This window comes from Haliaeetus leucocephalus, unplaced genomic scaffold (assembly GCF_000737465.1).
Source record: "Haliaeetus leucocephalus isolate CR32 unplaced genomic scaffold, Haliaeetus_leucocephalus-4.0 Scaffold555, whole genome shotgun sequence".
Classification (NCBI taxonomy): domain Eukaryota; kingdom Metazoa; phylum Chordata; class Aves; order Accipitriformes; family Accipitridae; genus Haliaeetus; species Haliaeetus leucocephalus.
The window spans coordinates 16028792-16049037 of NW_010972991.1; the positions used below are offsets into that span (position 1 = coordinate 16028792).

General features: G+C 39.0%; 1 protein-coding gene across 1 annotated transcript in view; it reads left to right on the forward strand.

The window, feature by feature from the left end:
- The window catches only part of LRP12 (low density lipoprotein receptor-related protein 12), a 53207-nt gene that overhangs the window by 727 nt on the left and 32234 nt on the right, over positions 1–20246 (forward strand). Inside the window, exon 2 of the mRNA XM_010577130.1 lies at positions 10081–10211. Within this exon, the coding sequence (XP_010575432.1) occupies positions 10081–10211 (131 nt within the window). The remainder of the gene's footprint in view (positions 1–10080; positions 10212–20246) is intronic.

Genomic DNA, 20246 nt, shown 5'->3' on the forward strand with positions numbered 1-20246 from the left:
CCGCCGCCGCCGCCTTCCCCGCGGCGGCCCTGCTGGTGTCCCCGAACTTCCCCGCCCGCAGCCCCCTTCTCCCCTCCGAGCCCGGCTGCTCCAGGACTCGCTCCGGGTTTGTTTTTTTGTGTCCGTGGGGGTGGGCGGAAATCTCCTCAGGGAAGTCCTTAAAACGGAGGCTGGGGTTTGGCCCAGCTGCCCTCGGCTTTCTCTCTCGCAGATGTGTGTTGCCGGGAACTCCGGAGTTGGCGTGGGGCCGCGTAAACAAACCAACCCCAAATCCTCTGAGTCACGAATAATCGCTGTCTGTGGATAATGGGGATGCTTGGGAGATGTTCCACGTCCGGCCGGGCCGGGCCGGAGGCGGCCTGGTGTCCGGGGGCAGGACGTGCCCCTCAGGGGGCCGAGGGGCGGCTGGCGCCGGGTGCTGAGTTCGTGACACATCAGCGCAGGCCTGGAAGCCCTTCCAGGGACCTTTGCTTCTGCTCAGCCTGCTTCCAGTTCGTTCCCGAACGGCATTTCATCTGCGGTCATAAACTCGTCTTTAAACAGAACCGCTAGTGAAAAATACTTGTGTAAATGTGTTGGGGGGCTGGTTTGTACAGCGCGCAGGTGGCCCGGTGATACGGGATAGATCAAAATGCAAGTACTTGACGACGAGAGTTGTCGCATGTTTTCTCACGGAGTTGTGTTTGTTTTACGAACTCGAGCGTAGGTTGTGTCCGTGGGCCCCTGACGTGGGAAGCAGCCTTTGGCACGGAGCTGGGCATGTGCCTTGCTCTCAGGAGGACAGCAACAGGGCCCTGATTTAGCAGTTTCTTAAGTAGGTGCCTTTGCTTTAGACACGTGATTGAGCATATGAAACATTTTGGGGTTGTCTGTGCAAAGGCTTTGTCCAGCCCATGCCTGTGCTGCAGAGATTAGTGCAAACTCTTAAGTGCAGATGCACCACGAAAATTTGTAAGAACATTTCATATTTACATGAGTAGAAGGAAGGTAGGCTTCTTCAAACAGAACTACAGTTATGCCAGTACCTGTAACTGAACAGTTACACTCATATAAGTTAATTTTTGAGAGGGCCTACTCGCATGAACTAAGTGAGGTACTGACCGGTCTTTTAAATGCACACAAAGTCAAGGAAAATAGTTTTAATATCTGTATAGGCTGTTAAAAATTTGATATGTCTTAAAATGAAAGTACAGCTGGAAAGGAGTTGGCTTATGGTAGAGCAGGAACTGGTAGGGAAAATCTCAAGTCTGGATATATCAAGTTGTCCTTATGTTTGTATGCTTAATGTACTTCATAAATTTAACTTCTCTGTGAAGGTTTTTAACAAACTCTGTATTTGTTTATTATACTCATGACAGAATTGAAGTAAAAAGTAAAAATTATAATTGTTGTGATAGCCCTCATCAGCCTGACTTGAGTAGACAGATTCAGATTGCAATGCTGTAATTTAGGCAGTATTGTCAGCATTTCCACTACAAAAATTTAAACTACAAGCGCAATCTTTAGTTAAAGAAAAAAACAACCAAATAAAATTCTTGCTAACATTTTTCATAGACCTTTAATCAAAGCTTTCATAAGTTCAGCCAAGAATGAAGGCTCCATAAGTTTCTTTTGCCTTGCTGAGAAACACATCGCCATCTGTTATTGCCGCTGCTGGAAAGAAGCTGCTTCCGATTTGATCAGTGTGCTGCCTCATCCTCATGAGGGATTCGTTTCTCCTAACAGTTTTTGTTACAGATGTCTGAAGGTTTGACCAGTTTCACTGCTCAAAGGAGAGGAACTTTCTCCTCCCCCCGCTAGAGCATCCTAAACAAAAGCAAGCATTTGCTGTGTAGTGGAGCCCTATCTCAAGCTGTCGTTTTGGTTTCTCCTGTTTGTTCCTTTTGGGAGAAGGAAGTGGGAGTGGGAACTATTCCCTAATAAAGCGTTTTACCTTCCCGTGCAACTGCTTTTGGCTCTTCCAAACTAAACTAATTTAATATTGGCATGAATTTGGTCAAGGTACTGCTGACAGCAGAGCTCTGAACTGTGGTATTGATCCTGAGTGGAGCTTTGTAGATAGCATTGTTACTGCATGTTAAGGCTTTGAATACAGCAGGCAGTACTCAAGGTAAATGCACATTTGGAAAAGCAGTGGTGCATCACTTTGGTTGCCTTCCGTTATTCGGTTGCACAGCTGAAATATCTAGAATTTTCCACTAATTAAAATGCTAAATTCGCTAAGGTTGATATGTGGGCATTGAGCTCTCCAGAGAATGTTTCTCTGTTTCCCTGTAGTTAGTGAATTTTTCAGACCTTCCTTCTGATGATGACTATAATTATAAAAATTTGAGAAGGAGGAATACTGATGAGTGAAATATTGGAATAGCACCGACTAGCGAGAATTATAGCTTGGTAGGGTGTTGGGCAATGATATTTGTTTTTTAGTATGTCTGTCCTTCCTGTTGGCTTGAGAGTTTTATATCCAAGAAATAATTGATTGTATGTGTCTATATAATCCTGGCATGGCTTTTACTGGGACAAATATGAAGGCATTTCTGCATATCTCAAAGGCCATAAAAGCTATCTGAATTCAAAACAGAACCATATGTGTCACAAAATAGTTTTTTTAGGGAAAAAATGTCATTTGGGAAATTGGTCCTGTTCTTGAGGGCAATGTTTTTCAAACCAAAGTTTAATGGTTGATCAGCTGGCAATCAAAGGAATCTTAGAATCATAGAACCATAGAATAGAATCATTTAGGTTGGAAAAGGCCCTTAAGATCAAGTCCAACTGTAAACCTAGCACTGCCAAGTCCACTACTAAACCATGTCCCTAAGTGCCACCTCTACGTGTCTTTTAAATACCTCCAGGGATGGTGATCTTACTTGTTTTCTTGTTAAAAAAGGAGCTTGGATTAGAGAACTGAATTCCTAATGTTACCATTTTGTTTGATTTTTATTTAACCCTTGGCAGGATGATGGCTTATATCTTACCGGTACTGTGATGCAGCATTTTCAGGACCATTTTGTGAGGGACTGGTGTTCTAGAGCAGAGGTTGAGTTATGAAAAGTCTCTGAGGTGGCACAGTGCAAAAGCTAGGACATGCCTTCCTTTGGAATGGAGTCTGGAAGCACGGGTACTTGGCTTCTTCAGATTTCTGGGGAGTTGATTTTTTTGTAGTCTTAACTATACTTGTCACCCTGATATATTAATTTGAATTTCTGTCCCACTGAATGTAAGACTACAGGAAACTTTTATAATGTTCTGTACGGTTGGTAGTAGTCAATGCAGTAGTACAGTACGTAAATTTCTCTGCTTCTGGCTTCACCAGATGTAAGGAGTATCAAAGAAAAATATTTACAGTAGTAGGACAGCGAGACTAAAACAGTTAAGAGGTAGAAGTGGGAGCAGATAGAGATCAGTCTTCATTGTCATTATTTCCAGAATGGGTTTGGCTTTAGTGACTACTTCTTCAAGTACTAATGGCTGAGAAACATTAGCAGAGCTCAGAAAATGATTATTCCCCAAAATTGTAGTTGAAACAGTGTTGTACGTTACTATTGAGACTGCAGTGCTATTGACATTATTCTGTCCCATTGAAGACAGACATATTACAGTTTCCTAAGCTTTGAAACACTTAGTTTTGGGTTAGAACCATTCCAGGTTTCTGTGGTGCAAATGTTGCTTGAGATTACAATGAGACTATGTATATAATTCATTGTTCACTTGGTTTTAAGATAAGGCAGGTAAATTGTCATAAAAGTTCCCTGGTCAGGACCCAAATTTTACTTACATGTCAGTTTGCTAATGATGGTATGAGGAAGAATAAATAATTCTTGAGGTTCGTTCACCTTGTTTGAAAGAATAGCCTGAATCATGTAAGCGAATAAACTCTGCCAGACAGTTTATTTAATTTTCTAAAGAAGTTGAACTATAAAGCCAGAACGGACTGTCCTAAAGGAATGGCTTGGCTTAATAAATTATTGTACCTTAAACTCCTGAATGTCACTCTTTAGTGATACTTTTGTGATACACTGAACAGATATATTTTGCTAAGCTGTAAATTGTATTATTGGCAAAACCGCTGCATTTAGTTTATTAGAAAGGTTTTGTAGTCCTTGAAGTGAAAATGTCCTAATTCTAGTGGCATAGAAATTTAGATTGTCTAATAAGCTGATGATACGTCAAGTTGCGCAAGTACATACATATTCAGCTGGCTGTTCAGAGCAACAGTTAGGTCTGTGGTCAAAATATCTGTGAGGTCACGTGAACAATATTTATAGTGTTCGTTTGAGGGGAGAAGAAAAAACCCACACCCCAGACAACCTCGTAGCAAAAAAAGTTTGAAAATTTAATCTAAGGTAGTTGGTGTGATAGTTATTATGTGGTAAATGAGAACGCTGTCAGCCAGAGGAAGAGCACAGAGGTACTTGTAACCAGAGTAGGGACAAAAGCAATCTGACTCCATTCCTGTCATCAGAGCAAAGCATGTAATTAGCATGGCTTTTTCATCTGTTTCTGTCATTGCTAGGAGAGGAAGAGCTCTGCTGGGTTAGTGTTGAAAGGGCCCTACAGGTGAATCTGTTTGACTTCTTTGCTTTAGTCACTCCTATTTTAGTATCAAATAGATGTAAACTGTATGGGTATTGTTTTCAACTAAGCCCTAAATATATTCTTTTATACTTGTCCTGGCTAAAACTTGCAATTATGATCAATCTTGTGGTTTGTTAACAGATCTCAAATTTGTAAACTTAGTGTCTTTGTTATGTTAGGTACATCCCCACACACATCATTTATCTTTTACCATATGCCTCCATTTCCCAAGCTGTAGACATTATTTTCATACTTGCTAAGTATAAATCACTAATTTCCTTACAGTTTTTAAAAAATTCATGAGTATTGTTTGTACTGTGTAAATAGTGTAGTTTTGCTTTCCTCGAAGTGTCTGCATTTTCTAGTTTTAGTGTTCCACTGATATTGTCCCAGATAGTTAATGATGTTAGATACTGGAACAGCTGAGGTATCTAGCTAGGCATTAATTGAAAGAGTGTGATTTGTTAACAACCTGGGATTTTTTGGCTTGTATGCATTTCAGAATTACTAGCTGTAACATTTTGCAGTACTGGTTATTACCGAGGTGTCAGTTGGTCGGCAAGGTTCAGCCTACTTAGTTTACATGGTTATAAGAAGCTCTGAGTACCAATCCATTTGATACTATGGAAGTTGGTTGTAGATCCGAGTTCCTGTGTTTATCCCCTCAGTAGAAATAAATGCTCGAAGTGGTTTATAGCAGGCTATATGATACCATACTCTGAAGAACTGTGTTGTTGTTACTACATTTTTTGTTGTTTTCTACACTTGATTTTTTGCTGCCCTTGTTACTTTACTAATCCTTTATTACATGAAGGTTTACAGTTGCATTGAAATATATAGTATTGATTCTTGTGAGGATCTAAGTTTAAACTACTAAATTTAGCGTAATTGACAGATCAGTGCAAATACTTTCAAAAGCACTGTTCTAAATTGTGGTTCTGACTTATTTCTCTGAACAGATGCTTTAAATTTATATACACCATAATTTTTGCTACATTGTTAACATGTTGATGATGTCTTTTTAGCAAGGCAAGCATGTTTAGTAGTTATCTGCTAGATTTTTTTCCTGCTCTTCTATTTGACACTCTGAGTTTTAGGTTATGAGGGAATTCCTGTATAACTTTCTCATCTGTTTTGTGAGGAACAACTTTCTGGAACTAGTCAGGAAAAAAGAGTTTAGAATCCTCCCCCCCCCCCAGCTTAATTGTTACTGGATCAAAAGTAAGTTAGCAAGTAAGAATAAGAGCCCCCCAAAAATGTCAGAAAGTGGGGGTGGAGGGGGGCAAAGTCACATGAAAACATTTGGTTTAGTAGCTTGAGTTGTTGTAAGATGGTCTCTCTTTTCATTTAAGCATCTAGTGGTGCAGCATTTGTCAGTACTTTCCCAGATACCTTTAGTCGGTTGTGGAATTTTTTGATGTGCAAGAAAGCTGAACTTGCTCACTCTTGGTGAACTATAAGATTTCCGCAAAGCAATGAAAGAGAACCAGTTGTGTTTCTCTGCAAGTAGAAAGTACACTTAACTGTGTATTAGGATGTGAACTGCATGTTTTCACCCATCTGATTGTGTGTCTGTAATTCATGACTACCCTTCCCTTAACCTCTGTTTCCTCCACTAAGTGGAAGCCCCCCGGGACTGACTCTGGGTAATCAGAGCAGACTTTTTAAGTCAGTTGCAGCCAGAAAACAGTAGAGTGATCCTCTAACAAGCAGTGTGTGCACACTTAGGCATGTGGTGGAAGTCTATCATGAAGTTGCTTGTGTTTAAAAGTTGGGAAAAAATGACTCTGCTAGAGGCTCCTGTAACTTGGTTTTATTACTCCAGCTTTGCATGAACTTACTGGGAGATATAGATAGGTCCCTCTGAAAGTACACATTGTGAGAGTAGTTCTTCCATGAAAAAAAATAGGATTTTGTTTTTCCTCTAATATATACAGTGTTACCAGTAATAAGTTTGTTCTAGTCAATGATGTCTCTTAAAAATTTAGTGATCTTACTCATTGAAGGAACCACTTGCTCCTTTAGAAAGAACTTTTTAGTAACTGAAGGTGAGCAGGTCAGAACAGAAAATGGAAATCTTGTTGATGAGTCTTGAAGAGGGAAGGCATGTGCTCACATTCATGTGCTCTGGCTTCTAGATTTTAGCTGTATATGAGTTTTCATAAGACTTTGGTTAGTGCCTTTTTTTCCTACACTTTATAAAGGGTATTAGAATACAGTGAATTAGTGCACCCTGTTAGGGTGTTTTCTTTCTATGAAATTGTATTTTGAGTATCTCAAGTAAAAGAAAGTAAAAGCTTCAGTTAGGCATATTGTAGTAACTGGGACTGAGACAGATAATGAATAGGTCACATGCAGTAAACAAATCCATATACATGTTTTCCTCTCATTGCATAGTTTTAAGTGGAGGCTTTAACTCTCCCCTTTTTTTTCCTGCACTTACGGCTCAACAGAGTAATTTCCAAAGAGGGAATGATTCTAGAGTCCTAATTAACGTGCAGTTTTATTCATAATACTGTTGTATTTACTCCAGTCTGCTCTTCATACGACTAAGCAATTACATTTTTCCATTTGCTCTCTTCTAAAGAAGTGCACAGGGATTTAACTCAAAATGCACGTCTAAACTGTATGGAAATGTTTGTAACTGGACTTGGGAGAGTACATATTTCATTTTTTTTCCACAGTTGATAATTTTTTTAAAAGTATGGAGGCAGAACATTGCTCCTTTCCACGATGTAAACGTTAGTTTAAATATTCTGAAAGAGATGCCTGTTGGTGAGTCAGGAAGATTAATGATAAAATAATCAGTCACATGTCTCTTGATCACAGCAACATACAGCTGAAGTACTGACTGGGATAGAATTGGGTAGTTGTGTAATTAGTAGAAATGGCTTCCCTCGTCAGAGCACCTTCCATTGTTCATGTTTCCTATCTAAAGGTACTGAAAGAGCAGTCAGTTCCATGGGTAGAGTTCAGCTGGTGTCTGTGGCTAGAGATATTCATGAAGACTCGATTGCTGGCATGGCAAGGGAGGGAAAGATTGGGACATCTTGAGAAGGCATGTTCATGGCTAAAAGAGGCAGAACCATTCCTCAGGGTGGAAGAGGAAGCCAAGCTGTCTGGGAGAGCAGCTATTGTTTAAGGCTGTGCAAGTGGAAGAGAGGAAGGGAACCAGCCTTTTTATTTTAAGGGATGTTATGGTGGCTTAGTGAGCATCTAATCGGTCTAAGAGATCACTCTTACAAGTTACCAGCAGGCAAGAAAAGGTGTTTGAGTGCAGGAGGAACTTGGGAATTGCATGAAGTCTCACTCTCAGGCCTTCCAAGTATTCTCAGGCATGGGGATGTTACAGAAACACTAGATTCTTGCATTTTATGTGTGCTTTAGAAAGTAAGTGGATGAACAAACAGATTTTTGAGCATTTTGTAACTCAGTGTATGGCTTTCATCAACGTTTTGAAACATCCTTTTTTGTCACCCTGGTGTGTGTTCCACTTTCTGGCTGATACTGGCATTTGGCAGTTGTGTGCTCTTTAGCCACTTTACTGCTGGATGTACCTGGGAGCTGTATGTTTCTAGAGTCTAGTTACTACTGACCTCCCTGTTGCTGCTGATCCAGCTAACGCTGTTTCCAGTGCTTGTTGCCTAGGTGTTGTCTAGCTTGTCTCATTCCAGTCCCCAATTTCAAGTTATCTGTTGTGTCTGTCATCTGTGCACACTGTAACAAAACTTCAGTGGTATCACAGTTCTCATGTAAATAGCAATTCAATATACCAAAGCTGAGTGATAATGTTACTAGTCTCTTGCTAAGTCCACAATACTAGCTTTCTGGTTTTCTTCATCCATTGTGGAAATCTGGGACAGTAGTGCCTGTACAGCCCTTTTGCCTTTACGCTGTAGATGAATAAGGCTTGGGAGAAGGACTGTAGCTTTATCCTCTTGCCTTAGGAACACAGTCCACTTTTCCCATTATCATTTGGAACCACGCAGCTTGTGTGTGGTGCCTTTGGGAGGCACCGCACGTTGCTTTGGGAGGGTCCATGAGGAGTTTTCCTGGAATAAGAGATCATGTGTTCTAAGTGTGCAGATTAGGAGCAGTAGCAGTGCTGCTAACTGTCCTATGCAATGAATGGCATCTCCCAGGGATGACTCCCTTGCAAGTCAGATCTGTCCAGAGTGAAAAGTTAAGGTCATGGCTGGGGAGTTGAGAGACCCTCCTCTGCACTCCTAACTAACAGAAAGTTCTAGTTGTGCTTGATAGTGACTTTTTGGAATGAGTATACTCAGCTGTACATCTCTCTTAAAATGTTAATTAAAAGCATGGAGGTCAGGGAGACGTATGTGGGAATCAAGTGAGTAAGTCTACGTTTGAATCTTCCACCAGTTTTCTGGAACTGTCCCTAGTTTGTGGCTTTACAAAGGAGGTGGATTTGAACTCTGGATATAGCCATTTAGAATGTTGGACATGAAGGAATTCAGCATAAAATGCAATAGCTTTCCGAAATTATTAATGACCAAAATAACACTGAATTTAAATTTTTAATATGAGATCCTGCTTGCTGACTATACTGCACGTTTGGGAGCCAAGGAAGTGCTCAAAGCACCTAATTTGAAATAAGCATGCGCAGTTTCTCAGGCGTGTGTGTTATTCGAGTAAGATGATCACATCAAACAGGTTTTTTCAAGGGAGACAAGTTACTGTGATGGGAAGGAGGTCTGAACTAGCTTTTAAACTTGTGAGTTGTTGAACATAGTTTATAAATTATTGCTATGAATGTAAGAATCATGACATCAGATTCTTGCGAAGCAACTCCTTCATGCCTGTACTGAAATACTGTGTACTTTGATGTATTTTTGAAGTGTCTGAATATATTTTAATTTATTTAGACATGTAATCAGAGTTTGTGTTTTGCAGTTTATGGGATTTTATTGTTCTGCGTCTACTTTTCTCCCTATATGTGGAAATCTGCTATTAAACAGGAAGGACGCGTACTTAAATGAGCGATATACTTCATTATATAAAAGCAGATAAATAGAAATGCGAACATGTAGGCATTATGTCTGACATTGATCTTGTACTTGTCACCATGCTATGTCACATTTTTGCTATTTTAAAATTCAGTGCCTCCCTTTAAAAAGGGTGTAGGAGCAAGTGCTGAATTTTGTTAGCAGGTTGGCTTTTAATAGAGTAGAATGTCTGCCTCTATATGTAATTTTTTACCTTTTATTTTACAGCTGAATTAGTGCATTGAAGCCTGATTTACCCATTTTCCTTTTCAAGCTGCATTCCTTAAAAAGAAAACCCATAGCTCTTTGAGCCTTAGAACCTTTCTGTAGCAGTATAGAGCGAAGCATCCCCTGTTGTAGCATGGTCACGATTATTTTTTTAAAAGAATATTGCCAAGTATTGTATTCTTCAGTTAAACTTCTCAAGAGATAGGATTTGTGTATTTGTGTAGGGCAGGCTAAGAATTTCTGTCTTTAATCTACAACTTTGTTTCCTAAGCCAAGACTAACTCTCTGTGCTTAAGGTTGTCTCCTGTTAGTTTTGTTGACCGTTGCCTTAGCCCTCCCTTAGTGAAGTTAGTCATTGACTTCATCCATAATTCTGTGTCAGCAGAAGTTGACAAAATCAAGGTAAATCTTTGGTTTTCCAATGTGCACAGCATATGATTTTGTGTAAGTACTACTAAGTCCTGTGGTTGCTTTGAATATGTATGTACATATTTGGAAGCGGGAGGATGTGGAATTTTAATCCATGCTCAGCCTTGATTTTGCTGTGCTTTGTTGTGATCAATTTAAATTTTACTGCTGGCATCAATAAGATCAAAGTCAAATCAAACTGACCTGCTTTTCAAAATGTAGTAAAACTGTTACCTGCAGTTTGATAATTATAAGCAGTGAAGTTAACCTTAGACCTTAGGAACTTTCAGTGGTGTGTTTATTAATTCAAAATTATCTTTATAAAAAGCTGCATTTGAAAGTTTCACCCACCCAAGGATTATTGTAGGACATTTACGTTGTAGGTGGTCCACATAAGAAACCTTTACAATTTGTTTTGCTTTGAGAGGACAAAGACCAACAGGAATGCCATCTGTACCATAACTTTTAGCCACAGCAAGCCTAACAGTTACCTTCTGGGAACTGAACCAGCTAAAATACTTCGAGTGAAGTATTTTACAGCTCTCTTGAGAAATCATGTTGTCTTGGTGCCCCAACACTGGTAATGACTGAATCCATGTAAAAGTTGTCTTGTAATGTCAATGCTGAGCCTCTGAGTACTTCTGCAGACAAACCAGAAAGGAAAATCAAGTAAATAGTCAAGTGGATAACAATTAGTGGTGAAGTATAAACAGTGTAAGAATTTGCAAGTATTCTGTCTTCACTGTATCTACTTTATCACAAATAAGCCTTGCTCTTCAGTTTTGCAATCTACGGCAACTTGAAAGTACTTCCTAATTTTAGAAAATAGTATATGTATATAATATCAATAAAAGATGAGGAATGGAAAACTCAGATACCATGAAATATTCCAGACTTCCTTTATAATTCTTTCCCAGAACTGTACGTCTTGTAGTGATACCCTCTTCCTTTTTTGAATAGCCAACACACAGCGAAACCAATGCCCTTAAACTGTGGCTTATTATTATTCATTAGGCAGAGCTGCCAGTAAGGAATTGTAAGGGTTGTAATCTGCTTTCATCAATGCACAAGTGTAACAATGCTTTTCATGCAAATTGAAAAGAAGCTACATCCAAAAGAATACAACTGCCTGTCAAGTTTGGTAAATGGTATTAACATAAAAACTAGTATCTTTTTCACATAGCTATTTTTCCAAAGCATTCTTCATCCCTTTCTTAAAAAAAATCATTTTGTTTCATTCATACACAGGTTGAATCTGAGTGTCCCAACAAATTGCTGCTGTTTGAGTTTCTTTCCCTTGTTGGCTGTTACCTCATTTGTGGCATCTCTTTGTAACAGAACACTTGTGTATCAAGCGGTGACTTGCTGGTACGGAGCTTTCTTCTTGAAGCTAGGCTTATACCAAAAGAATACTATAAACCTAACTCGTATTTAAATTTACTGTGCTTTACTGATGTGACACACTTGGGAACAAACCTTCAATGAATATTTTTCTTTTAAAATATTCTTTGTGTAGTTGCTTAAAAGCTTTTTATTATCTGAGGTTTAAGTATTAAGACAGACTAATAACCCCTCACACTGGCAGTATTCCTGTGAAGTATTGTTGTTTGCAGGGTACAAGCTGAAGCACAGAAAATAAATAGCTGCTCCATGGTTGTGCATGACTAGAGTTTGTTAGTCCACATTTCTGGTCCTACGCTGATTTTGTGTGTGAGTGTGAAGTGGGGAGTCTTGGTTTGGCTTAACTTAAGGCAAAATCAGTGTGGGAAAAGGCAGGCTTACTAAAGGGATGAGAGGCAACAGGAATGTGACTTTACTGATCTGAACTGCTCTTCAGAGACGTCTCGTCTCAATTCTTGGTGTAGGCAGACTAGTCTGTCCCTCAGAGGGAAGATAAAGGATGAAGAGTGGTCCTAAAGTATTTGAATGCAAACAGCACCCTTTTAGCAAAGATGCAGTTGCTGAGTTTTTGTTGTGGAACTGGAAGGAGGCTACTTTGAGAGCAGTGTGTCTGTTCTCCTTCATTTAAAACTCTTAACTCCTATCCTTGTCTGTTTTTACAAATGTGATTACCAACTAATTTCTGTCATCCCCAAAATGCTAATCCTCTTCTGTTCATAAGAAACACAGTCCATTGTATAATTCAGCTATTGTTTCTTAAGTGAATGGATGCAGACTGCTTTAAAAGGTTTAGTGATGATCTGTCTGCTGCTGCCACTTAGAGCTCCTTCAGACCAGCTATCTTTTATTGGAAGTAGACAGGTAAAACATTTTTTTATCATGGATTATTGTATTCTGTGTGGAATCTCGTACATTTTGTAACAAATTTTACAATGAAACACAAGTAGAAATGTATAATTTTTTTTTTTTTTTTAAATCTTATTAACTGGATTTTTGGGACTTACTCTTCTGCTAATGTGGTAGAAATAGTCCAAAGTCTTTGGAAGTTGTGGGGAAGGTACAGATGTGCACAACTGTTCTTATGCCATGTGATCCATGGGAAACTAGGCTCAAGTTGATATTCACATCACCAGATAACAGTGAATATGTGCAAACTAAACTGAAGTGGCCTTTGGAGTATCGGTTTGTGAGCTGGATGGACAAAGGGGTGTGCAGTAGTTATGCAACTTGACCTTCAGTCATCTGGTGTATATCTGAATGATTCTTGGCAGGGATTTCCTCAGAGGAAGAGTCAAAACACTTTTTGGTTTAGTATCCCATATATTAGTAAGATTTTTTTAGGAAGATGGAGTGCAGGAAAAAAGTAAGTTGTTAAAACTGTTCTCAGGAAGGAAGTTAATGACTCATGTAAACATGTATAGTGAGAATTGTTTTTTTGGTCAAGGAAGGAATAGAAGAGAAGAGCTGGAAGAGCTTGTGACAAGGCAAAAATGGAGATAAGGTGTACTGGGTGTAGAGAAACATACTGGAAGGTAATTATAAATATGAATGTCAGGGTAAATGGTGATAAGGATTTTGGAAATACCTGTTAGATCACATTCTTTTCTCCAAGGTGATCATTCCTCTTATTATGTTTAAGCCTCTCTTCCTGTTTGTGCTTTTGTCATAGGAACTCCGTCCGAGAGACAGTGCATGCACGTGCATGCGTGTACACGCTCATGGCTACCTGCTTTTCCCTCCCTGGGGGGGGCTGGGGGTTTGGTAAGATTTTTCAGTATACTGCAGTGTGAGGCTCTGTGTGTTTTCTTGGTGAACATCCCAGGACCTGGAGGGGCTGGGGAGCATGTGCATGTGTGAACCCCCTTTCCTAGTTCTGGCGGTAGGACTGGCATGTGGGTAAGCCTGAGAACAGGGGTATTGGACATTGGCAGCCTCATGCCGGTGGTGTGGAAGCTGAGAGGGATGGTACAGTCCTAGGTATGGCTGTGTTTCGGTAAAAGGAGGCAGCTTATTTCTTTGTCATTCATCTCCATAGGGCTTTTTCATTAAGATAGTAACATTAGGTGGAAGCGAATGGGCCAATTCACACCTCTCTGTAAATATGCGTATTTCAACTATCTAACTTCTTGGAAATCTGTTTGCTCTTTTGAATTGCTGTGGACTTACATCTAAAACATGAAGGTTCAGGGTGCGATGAGACACCAAACTGGGGTTTATTTGACCCTGAGATAACCAAATAAAGCATGTATCATGAATTTTATAGACATTTGCAATTTCTTCCAAAGTGCTCTGATGGTTTTGGGGCACTGGGGTTGCATGTATGTGGTTGACAGAAGGTGAGGGTGGGAACATCTGTACATCTTTGAGAAGGAAAGCAGGATGTAGTTCAAATTGCGTGTCACAAAAGAGTGAGGTAAAGCTGAAGGTTGCAGCACCTTATTGCATGCTTAGAGCTACTGTAATGTAATAAAACTTGGGATTTTGTGTCCTGTACCATATGAGACTTTTTCTTACTGGCTCTATTGAGAGTAGGCACAGAAAGTGCATTTGGGGTCATACAAACAGTCTTTATTGTACACTATGGCATCTACAAGTCATTGTGATCTTTTAATTTCTGTAAAAAACATCTCGCCTTGCAAAAACCCAAAACCAGAATCCATATAGTAAATTAGCTGTGTGTCTACTTCAACATGTTAAAGTTTTCCAGTGGTAATTTGTGTGTCTCAGGGATGTCGTTTGACAGCAGGGAAATGATATACTTAAGTGTTTTGAAACAAACTTTGTTCTGCTCTTTTTGACTAATGTTACCTACGCTATGGCTGCCTTGAAAGCACACTGTACTCTGCTGAATTGCAGCTGCCTAAACTGGCTGTCAAGTCAAATGCTTGTTCAACTCTACAGAAAGGATTTCTTTGCTTCATTTTGCAGTTGTGGAGTCATAGTATTATCCAACACTCTTGTTTCTAATTCCTGATAGTAGAAGGTTGTGTTTATCTTTTTTAACTACTGGGAATCTTCATGGCAAGAAGCTCCAGGACGCTGCAGTACTATGCAATGTGAAAAGTATTCTGGCTGTTAGATGCGTGCTTCTTTTCATTGCATATAAAGGTGGCAGTGTTAACTGTCTTTATACTGCAGTTCCTGTTTTACAACTGTTCTCACATAAGTGTTCCTGTCTCTCTAGCTACCTCCAGCACAATTAATGTGATTCAGACTTTCCCAAATGCTTCCCAAAGTTTCCACTTTGGGAAAGGGACAAGCCTTTACCTTTGGTGTTCTGAATTTTGAACTTTGTTCTCAGTGATTTGGGGGAGAGAGGGAAGGTGAGGCACCATGAGGAGCTGTTAGCACGGGATAGTTATAAGTCAAAGTAATGTTTCACTTTGGTTTTACTATCCTGTTGTCTGCAGTGGTTCTTTAGTACTGATAGCTTTATCATTTACTAACATTACTCAAGTTTAGCCATTCTTTCCTTTGTGCTTCCCACCACGTGGGTAGATCTGTCCATGGGAAGCACAAAGCCGTCATACTTGCTTTCTTCAAACCTTCTTGACTCTGCTGTGGTTCCTATAAAGCACTGCTATTTGATTATGTTTTGGCACCTGGTAGGCTGGGATTTCCAATTGTTTTATGTATTGTGCTTTTTTAGTTGTGCTTTCCTTTACCTGATAAAAATGTAACATACACAGTTTTCACAAAGCAATGAGAGCTCTGTGGAGCAGGAGTTTTTTCTTGTTTGTACAGTACCTGACAAAATAAACCTATAATCATGATAAAAGGTTATTTGTGCTGTTATGAAAAAATGCAGTAGTATGTTACTGTGTTTTACAGATATCATGAGCCAAATAAGACTAAACTTTTTGCAAATTTATTTTTAAGACACTGCATAGTGTTTGAACTAAAAGGTGTTGAACTCTTTTAAAAGTGTACTCATACTAACGTGAGGTACAGCACCAGCGTCATTCTTGCAGGACAAGAATCACAGGATTAATATTTACACCTGTTTGTCTATTTTTTTGAATTGTATAAATACACGTAGACTACTTCTAGACTTTTTAAAGTATCTGTGGGGCTTCCTGAAGTTTTCTATTTTAGAATCCATGACTTGAATCAATGCAGTAGCTGTAGCAGAGATTCTCAAAGTGTACACATCTTGCATAAAACATTGGAGAGAAAATAAGTTCTACTGGATTATAAATTTTACTGGATATTTCCCTTATCTTTTTTTTGCTTTGATGAAACTAATTTGTTTGAACAAAAGAATGTAAAAGTAGCAAGGCTGCCACGCACAGAATTCTTACACGGGTGTTGAGTGTACTCATGCGAGTATGTGTGCACACGTTTGTACCAGGAGTATTCCTTGGCTATTTTAAGATCTGATTATTAATTAAAGAAGTTACTAATCTGAGTAAAATCAATTTCATATCTTGCAGGCAATCTGTTTTCTATTAATGTCTGTCTTTTTTGAATAGAAGCAATTCACAGTGCATTTTGAGGAATGCAGTATGTTATGACTGGCAAGTTATAGCAAGTTCATCTCCTGTTCTTCCTAAGTCCTGAGGATATTTAATAAACAGCATAGTTTAGGCAAGTCTAGAAAATTAGTGTAACTAATTAATAGCCTTTGCTATTGTAGTGATTGAAATTTTGAAGCTGACAAATAACAGTACAGAAAGAGCTATGTGAATTGAAGGTCTTTTTAGTAGTGAAAATGGAAGCATCTACATATTGTGGTTCCCTCAACTCAGTGACATCTCCACTTCTGTCTGCTATAACTAGAGCAGATCAAATTATTCATAATAAATAATGAAATTAATTTTGCATGTGGGTGTTTGCATAAGATTAACAAAAAGCATTGTTTTACAGATGTTGAAGGCACAGTCAAGAAGTGCATTACCTTAGGAGCTCTTCCCTCCTTTGACTGTGCTTTTTACTGTGTTGTTGCAGTCCATATGAATGATTGCATGCTGACTTAACACTGCAAGGTTACTTCTACACTTTAATTAGTTCAGTGAAGCAGTAATAAGGGACAGAGACTCTGTCCTGTATCACTGGAAGATAGCTGGGCAGACTGCATGACATTTTGTATAAGTTCAGTTTCAGTCTGAATAGGTGTTAGGGTCTAAAAAGTCTGGTTGCCAGACTTTGCATAAACAAGTCTGCACAAGTATTTGCAAAGTCTGTGGTTTCTGTGAACTTTTTTTGTAAATTAAAGAAAACAAGCTTTCTTGGGAACTCTGCAGTGCTTTTTAATTCTATCAGAAAGAAACCAAAACACATTGAAGAATATAAATGGTCATCAAAATCAAAATTTTATCCCTAGTAATAAGTAGCAAGAAGGGAAGAAAACAGTTTTATCTTTCAAATGAGGATATTTTTCCTAGATGCAATAAACATGCTGTGCTTTTATGATTTTTAGATTTGATGTATGTGCAAAATGTGCATGTAAATATACTGCTGCTTCACCACCTTTTCCAGTAAACTGCTTGCATCCAATTCAGTTATGTCATTACAGTGAATGCAGCTGGAATCTTTTGCAGTTAATTCTAATTTATTGTTGTTACCTTCATGAAGGCAGAGTTGAAGCTCAGCAGGTATATACTCTTGACTCCAGTATTCCCTGGTTTGCTCAGGCCAATGTTCCAGAAAGAATCTAGCAAACCTGGAAGTTACGGTTAAATTTTTCAATCCCCTGCTTTTGCTCTGGTCAGAAGTATAAAACTTCCTCCTTGATTACTGCCTTAATTGTAACATCTTAGCCCTTCTGTTGAATAAAGACTTAAAATAAATAGTTTTTGTAACTTTATTTTATGAATCCAACAATCTTTCTGGATTTTGAAACCATTGTTCTCTGGATGTATCTTAAGTGATGATTATTCCCCCCCCCCCTTTATAACAAGACTAGTGTTTTTCTTTTTCTTCTCTGTTTTGAGTTGTTGGTCACATGAGATGTAGGCTTCATAATAAAGATGCAGCAGTGGAGCAGTGTTTTCCTTCTAAAAAATCCTCGTGATTCTCTCCCACCCCCCAATATCAAGTACTCCTACACTACTTAAGTCTTTTTTGGAAAAAAAAATCAGTTGTAAATCTGAGTCATGCTGTCATCTGGAACTAGAAGCTTGGATGTTTTGAGGGTTCCTGGTAGGGATTCATGGGGTAATAGCAGATAATATTTTCATTTCTGCAAGCCTATAAGAGATTCATGATGGCTGCAGTTATTAGTTTATGAATAATGATTTTGTTTCTCTGTTAGCACTTTTCCAAGACAGAATAGAATAAAATCATTTGAAGGAAACAGGATAACCAGCAGTATTGTATCTTAAGAATATATGACCTGAAGCCCTGCTTTTTCCATCTAACTTCAACAGAGGCCTGAAATCTTCTGGTTGACTGGAGATGTTTGGGTTTTGTTTTTTTTAAATACAATAATACCAGCTGTATGTAGACTGTTGCCTACTGCCATTTGTTCCTGTAGGTATAAGGGAATTAAGATGGGAAATCAATCTAAACCTGCATAGAGCAAAAACAAACCCAGGTTTTTTTACTGCAACAGTGATTTAAAGAAACTGTAGTAGATAAAAGTATGAAGCATGTGAAGAGTATGAATCAAATCTGAAATGCTCTTCCCCCTACTGTATAAGCACCGTGCAGCCCACACATTGAAATTTTCCCCTAGTCTGGCACTTCTCAAATGTGAAATACTTTCAGTTATCTGAAATGGAATTTCAGAAGAAAAGAGTAGTTACTGCAGTTGAACATGTACAAAGGCTCTGAACAGTCCTTTGTTAAAATAATTGAGTTTTATTATTTTAAACATAGCTGTTTAAAATGGCTAGAAACTTTGGCTTTTTTCTAGGTTTGTAAGTAATACGGCAGTGGAATGTTTTCAAATAGGAGAGCAAAGTTGTTAGGTTTGTGTTCATGATAGGTTCTAATCAGTTAAGAATAGGCACCTAAGCCTTATAAAGGAGATAGTTAATTTAAGGATGGGTAGGCAGTATACTCTCTCTTGCTCTTGCCTGCCCCCCCCCACCCCCGCCTCAGTTTCTGGTCTACTCCCTTTTCCTCTGTTTCCTTATCATTTTTTTTAAGTAACTTGAGGTCTAGCTGTAATTTAGAAGACTGTATTTGCTGTTTGAACTGTTTAATTGGTTTTAGTAATCTGTTTTTTTTCTTCTACTCTGTTTAATCCAAAATGCTGCACTAGATGACCACCTGAGAATGTGTACAACTTGCAGGCAATGGCCAGTCAAGTAACTTCCTTTATACCTGGCTGGGCAGAAGTATAGTGTTTGACATGAATAGAACTGCTTATGTGCTTAAAATCAGGAATCTTGTTGAAGCTGAGCCAGTGTCTCTGCTAGATTTCCAGTTTCCACTGCTTGCTGCCAAGTATATTAGAGCTGTCTATAAATAGTTTGTGGAATTTTTTGAGTGAGAATAAAAAAAAAAAAGTCAGGGTCTTTTCTGTCCCCACCTTTTTGAACTACAACTGAGAAGCTTTAACTGTTTTTGGGGGGGGGGCCTGGAACTTTCACACAAAAATTCTTCTCTTAAGTCAAGTTAGTTTAGTTACTAATTTAAAATTTTGTATTTTAATGAGAATAGACTCAAAAAAAAAATTGTCTTGTAGGATTTACAGGTGTGACTAAATGTTTTTTTTCACCTGCAGCATTAAATCAGAGTTGCTGTAGTTACTACTCTAGCTTCTCTTTTGCAACCTAGGATAAAGGAACCTCAGGTTATCTTGCTAATTTGGTGTGCAAAGATCTTTCAAAAGTGTTTCCTGTTTTTTCTCTTGTGAGAGTCTCTCTTGCTGGTACACCCAGAGAAAAGGTTTGTGCTGCATTAAACACAGCCAAGTACAGAACTGCTGGTTGCTTTGTATGTTTGATTGTCAAGAAGGAAGAGCTGTCCCTTCCTACAGAAGGAAGAGTGGAAAGTGACTGAGAAGCCACACCTATAGAGCATGAATGCGAGAGCTCACGTTGTAGACTGCAGTGTCTTCCAGGTGTTTACTTGATGTATCCCAGTGGTGCTGAGGGCTGTGTTTGAATACTCCAGCATCATCTGGCTGGCAGCATCTATGTCAAATTTGCGATATGCCAGCATCTCATAATGGTTTATATGGAATTTTGTAAATTTTGTGTGCTGCAACAGCATTCGCAATTGGTGGAATACTAGTGAATAATGTGTGCAGTGCTTAATGAATCCAGAAAGAGAGCTTGTGTTGCTCACACTAAATGACTGTGGAGACTCTGAAGCTTATACCTGAAGTTGAGGTGGAGGCTCCCTGGCAGCACTGGAGCTGCGGTGACCAGAGAGGACACTTGGGATGTTGGGTAGCTGGAGGTGTCTCTGCGTTGGCACGTCCCACAGCCTGGCAGAAGTGGATTTGTGGACTAAAGTTAGGCTGAAGATGTAAAGTTTGCACCGTATACATTTTTGAAGGTTTTTCTTTGGACTAGCTATAGCATGGTCCAATGGACTGAGTACCCATTACCAGTAGGAGTGTGTCTTCCAGATTAGTGTCATCTAAAAGGAGTCCAGTTTCAAGGTTCCAAGGCCACAGCATAATGTGAAGTGGAGCAGATCAGGAAATTCAGAAGCATGCTCCTTATGTGAAAT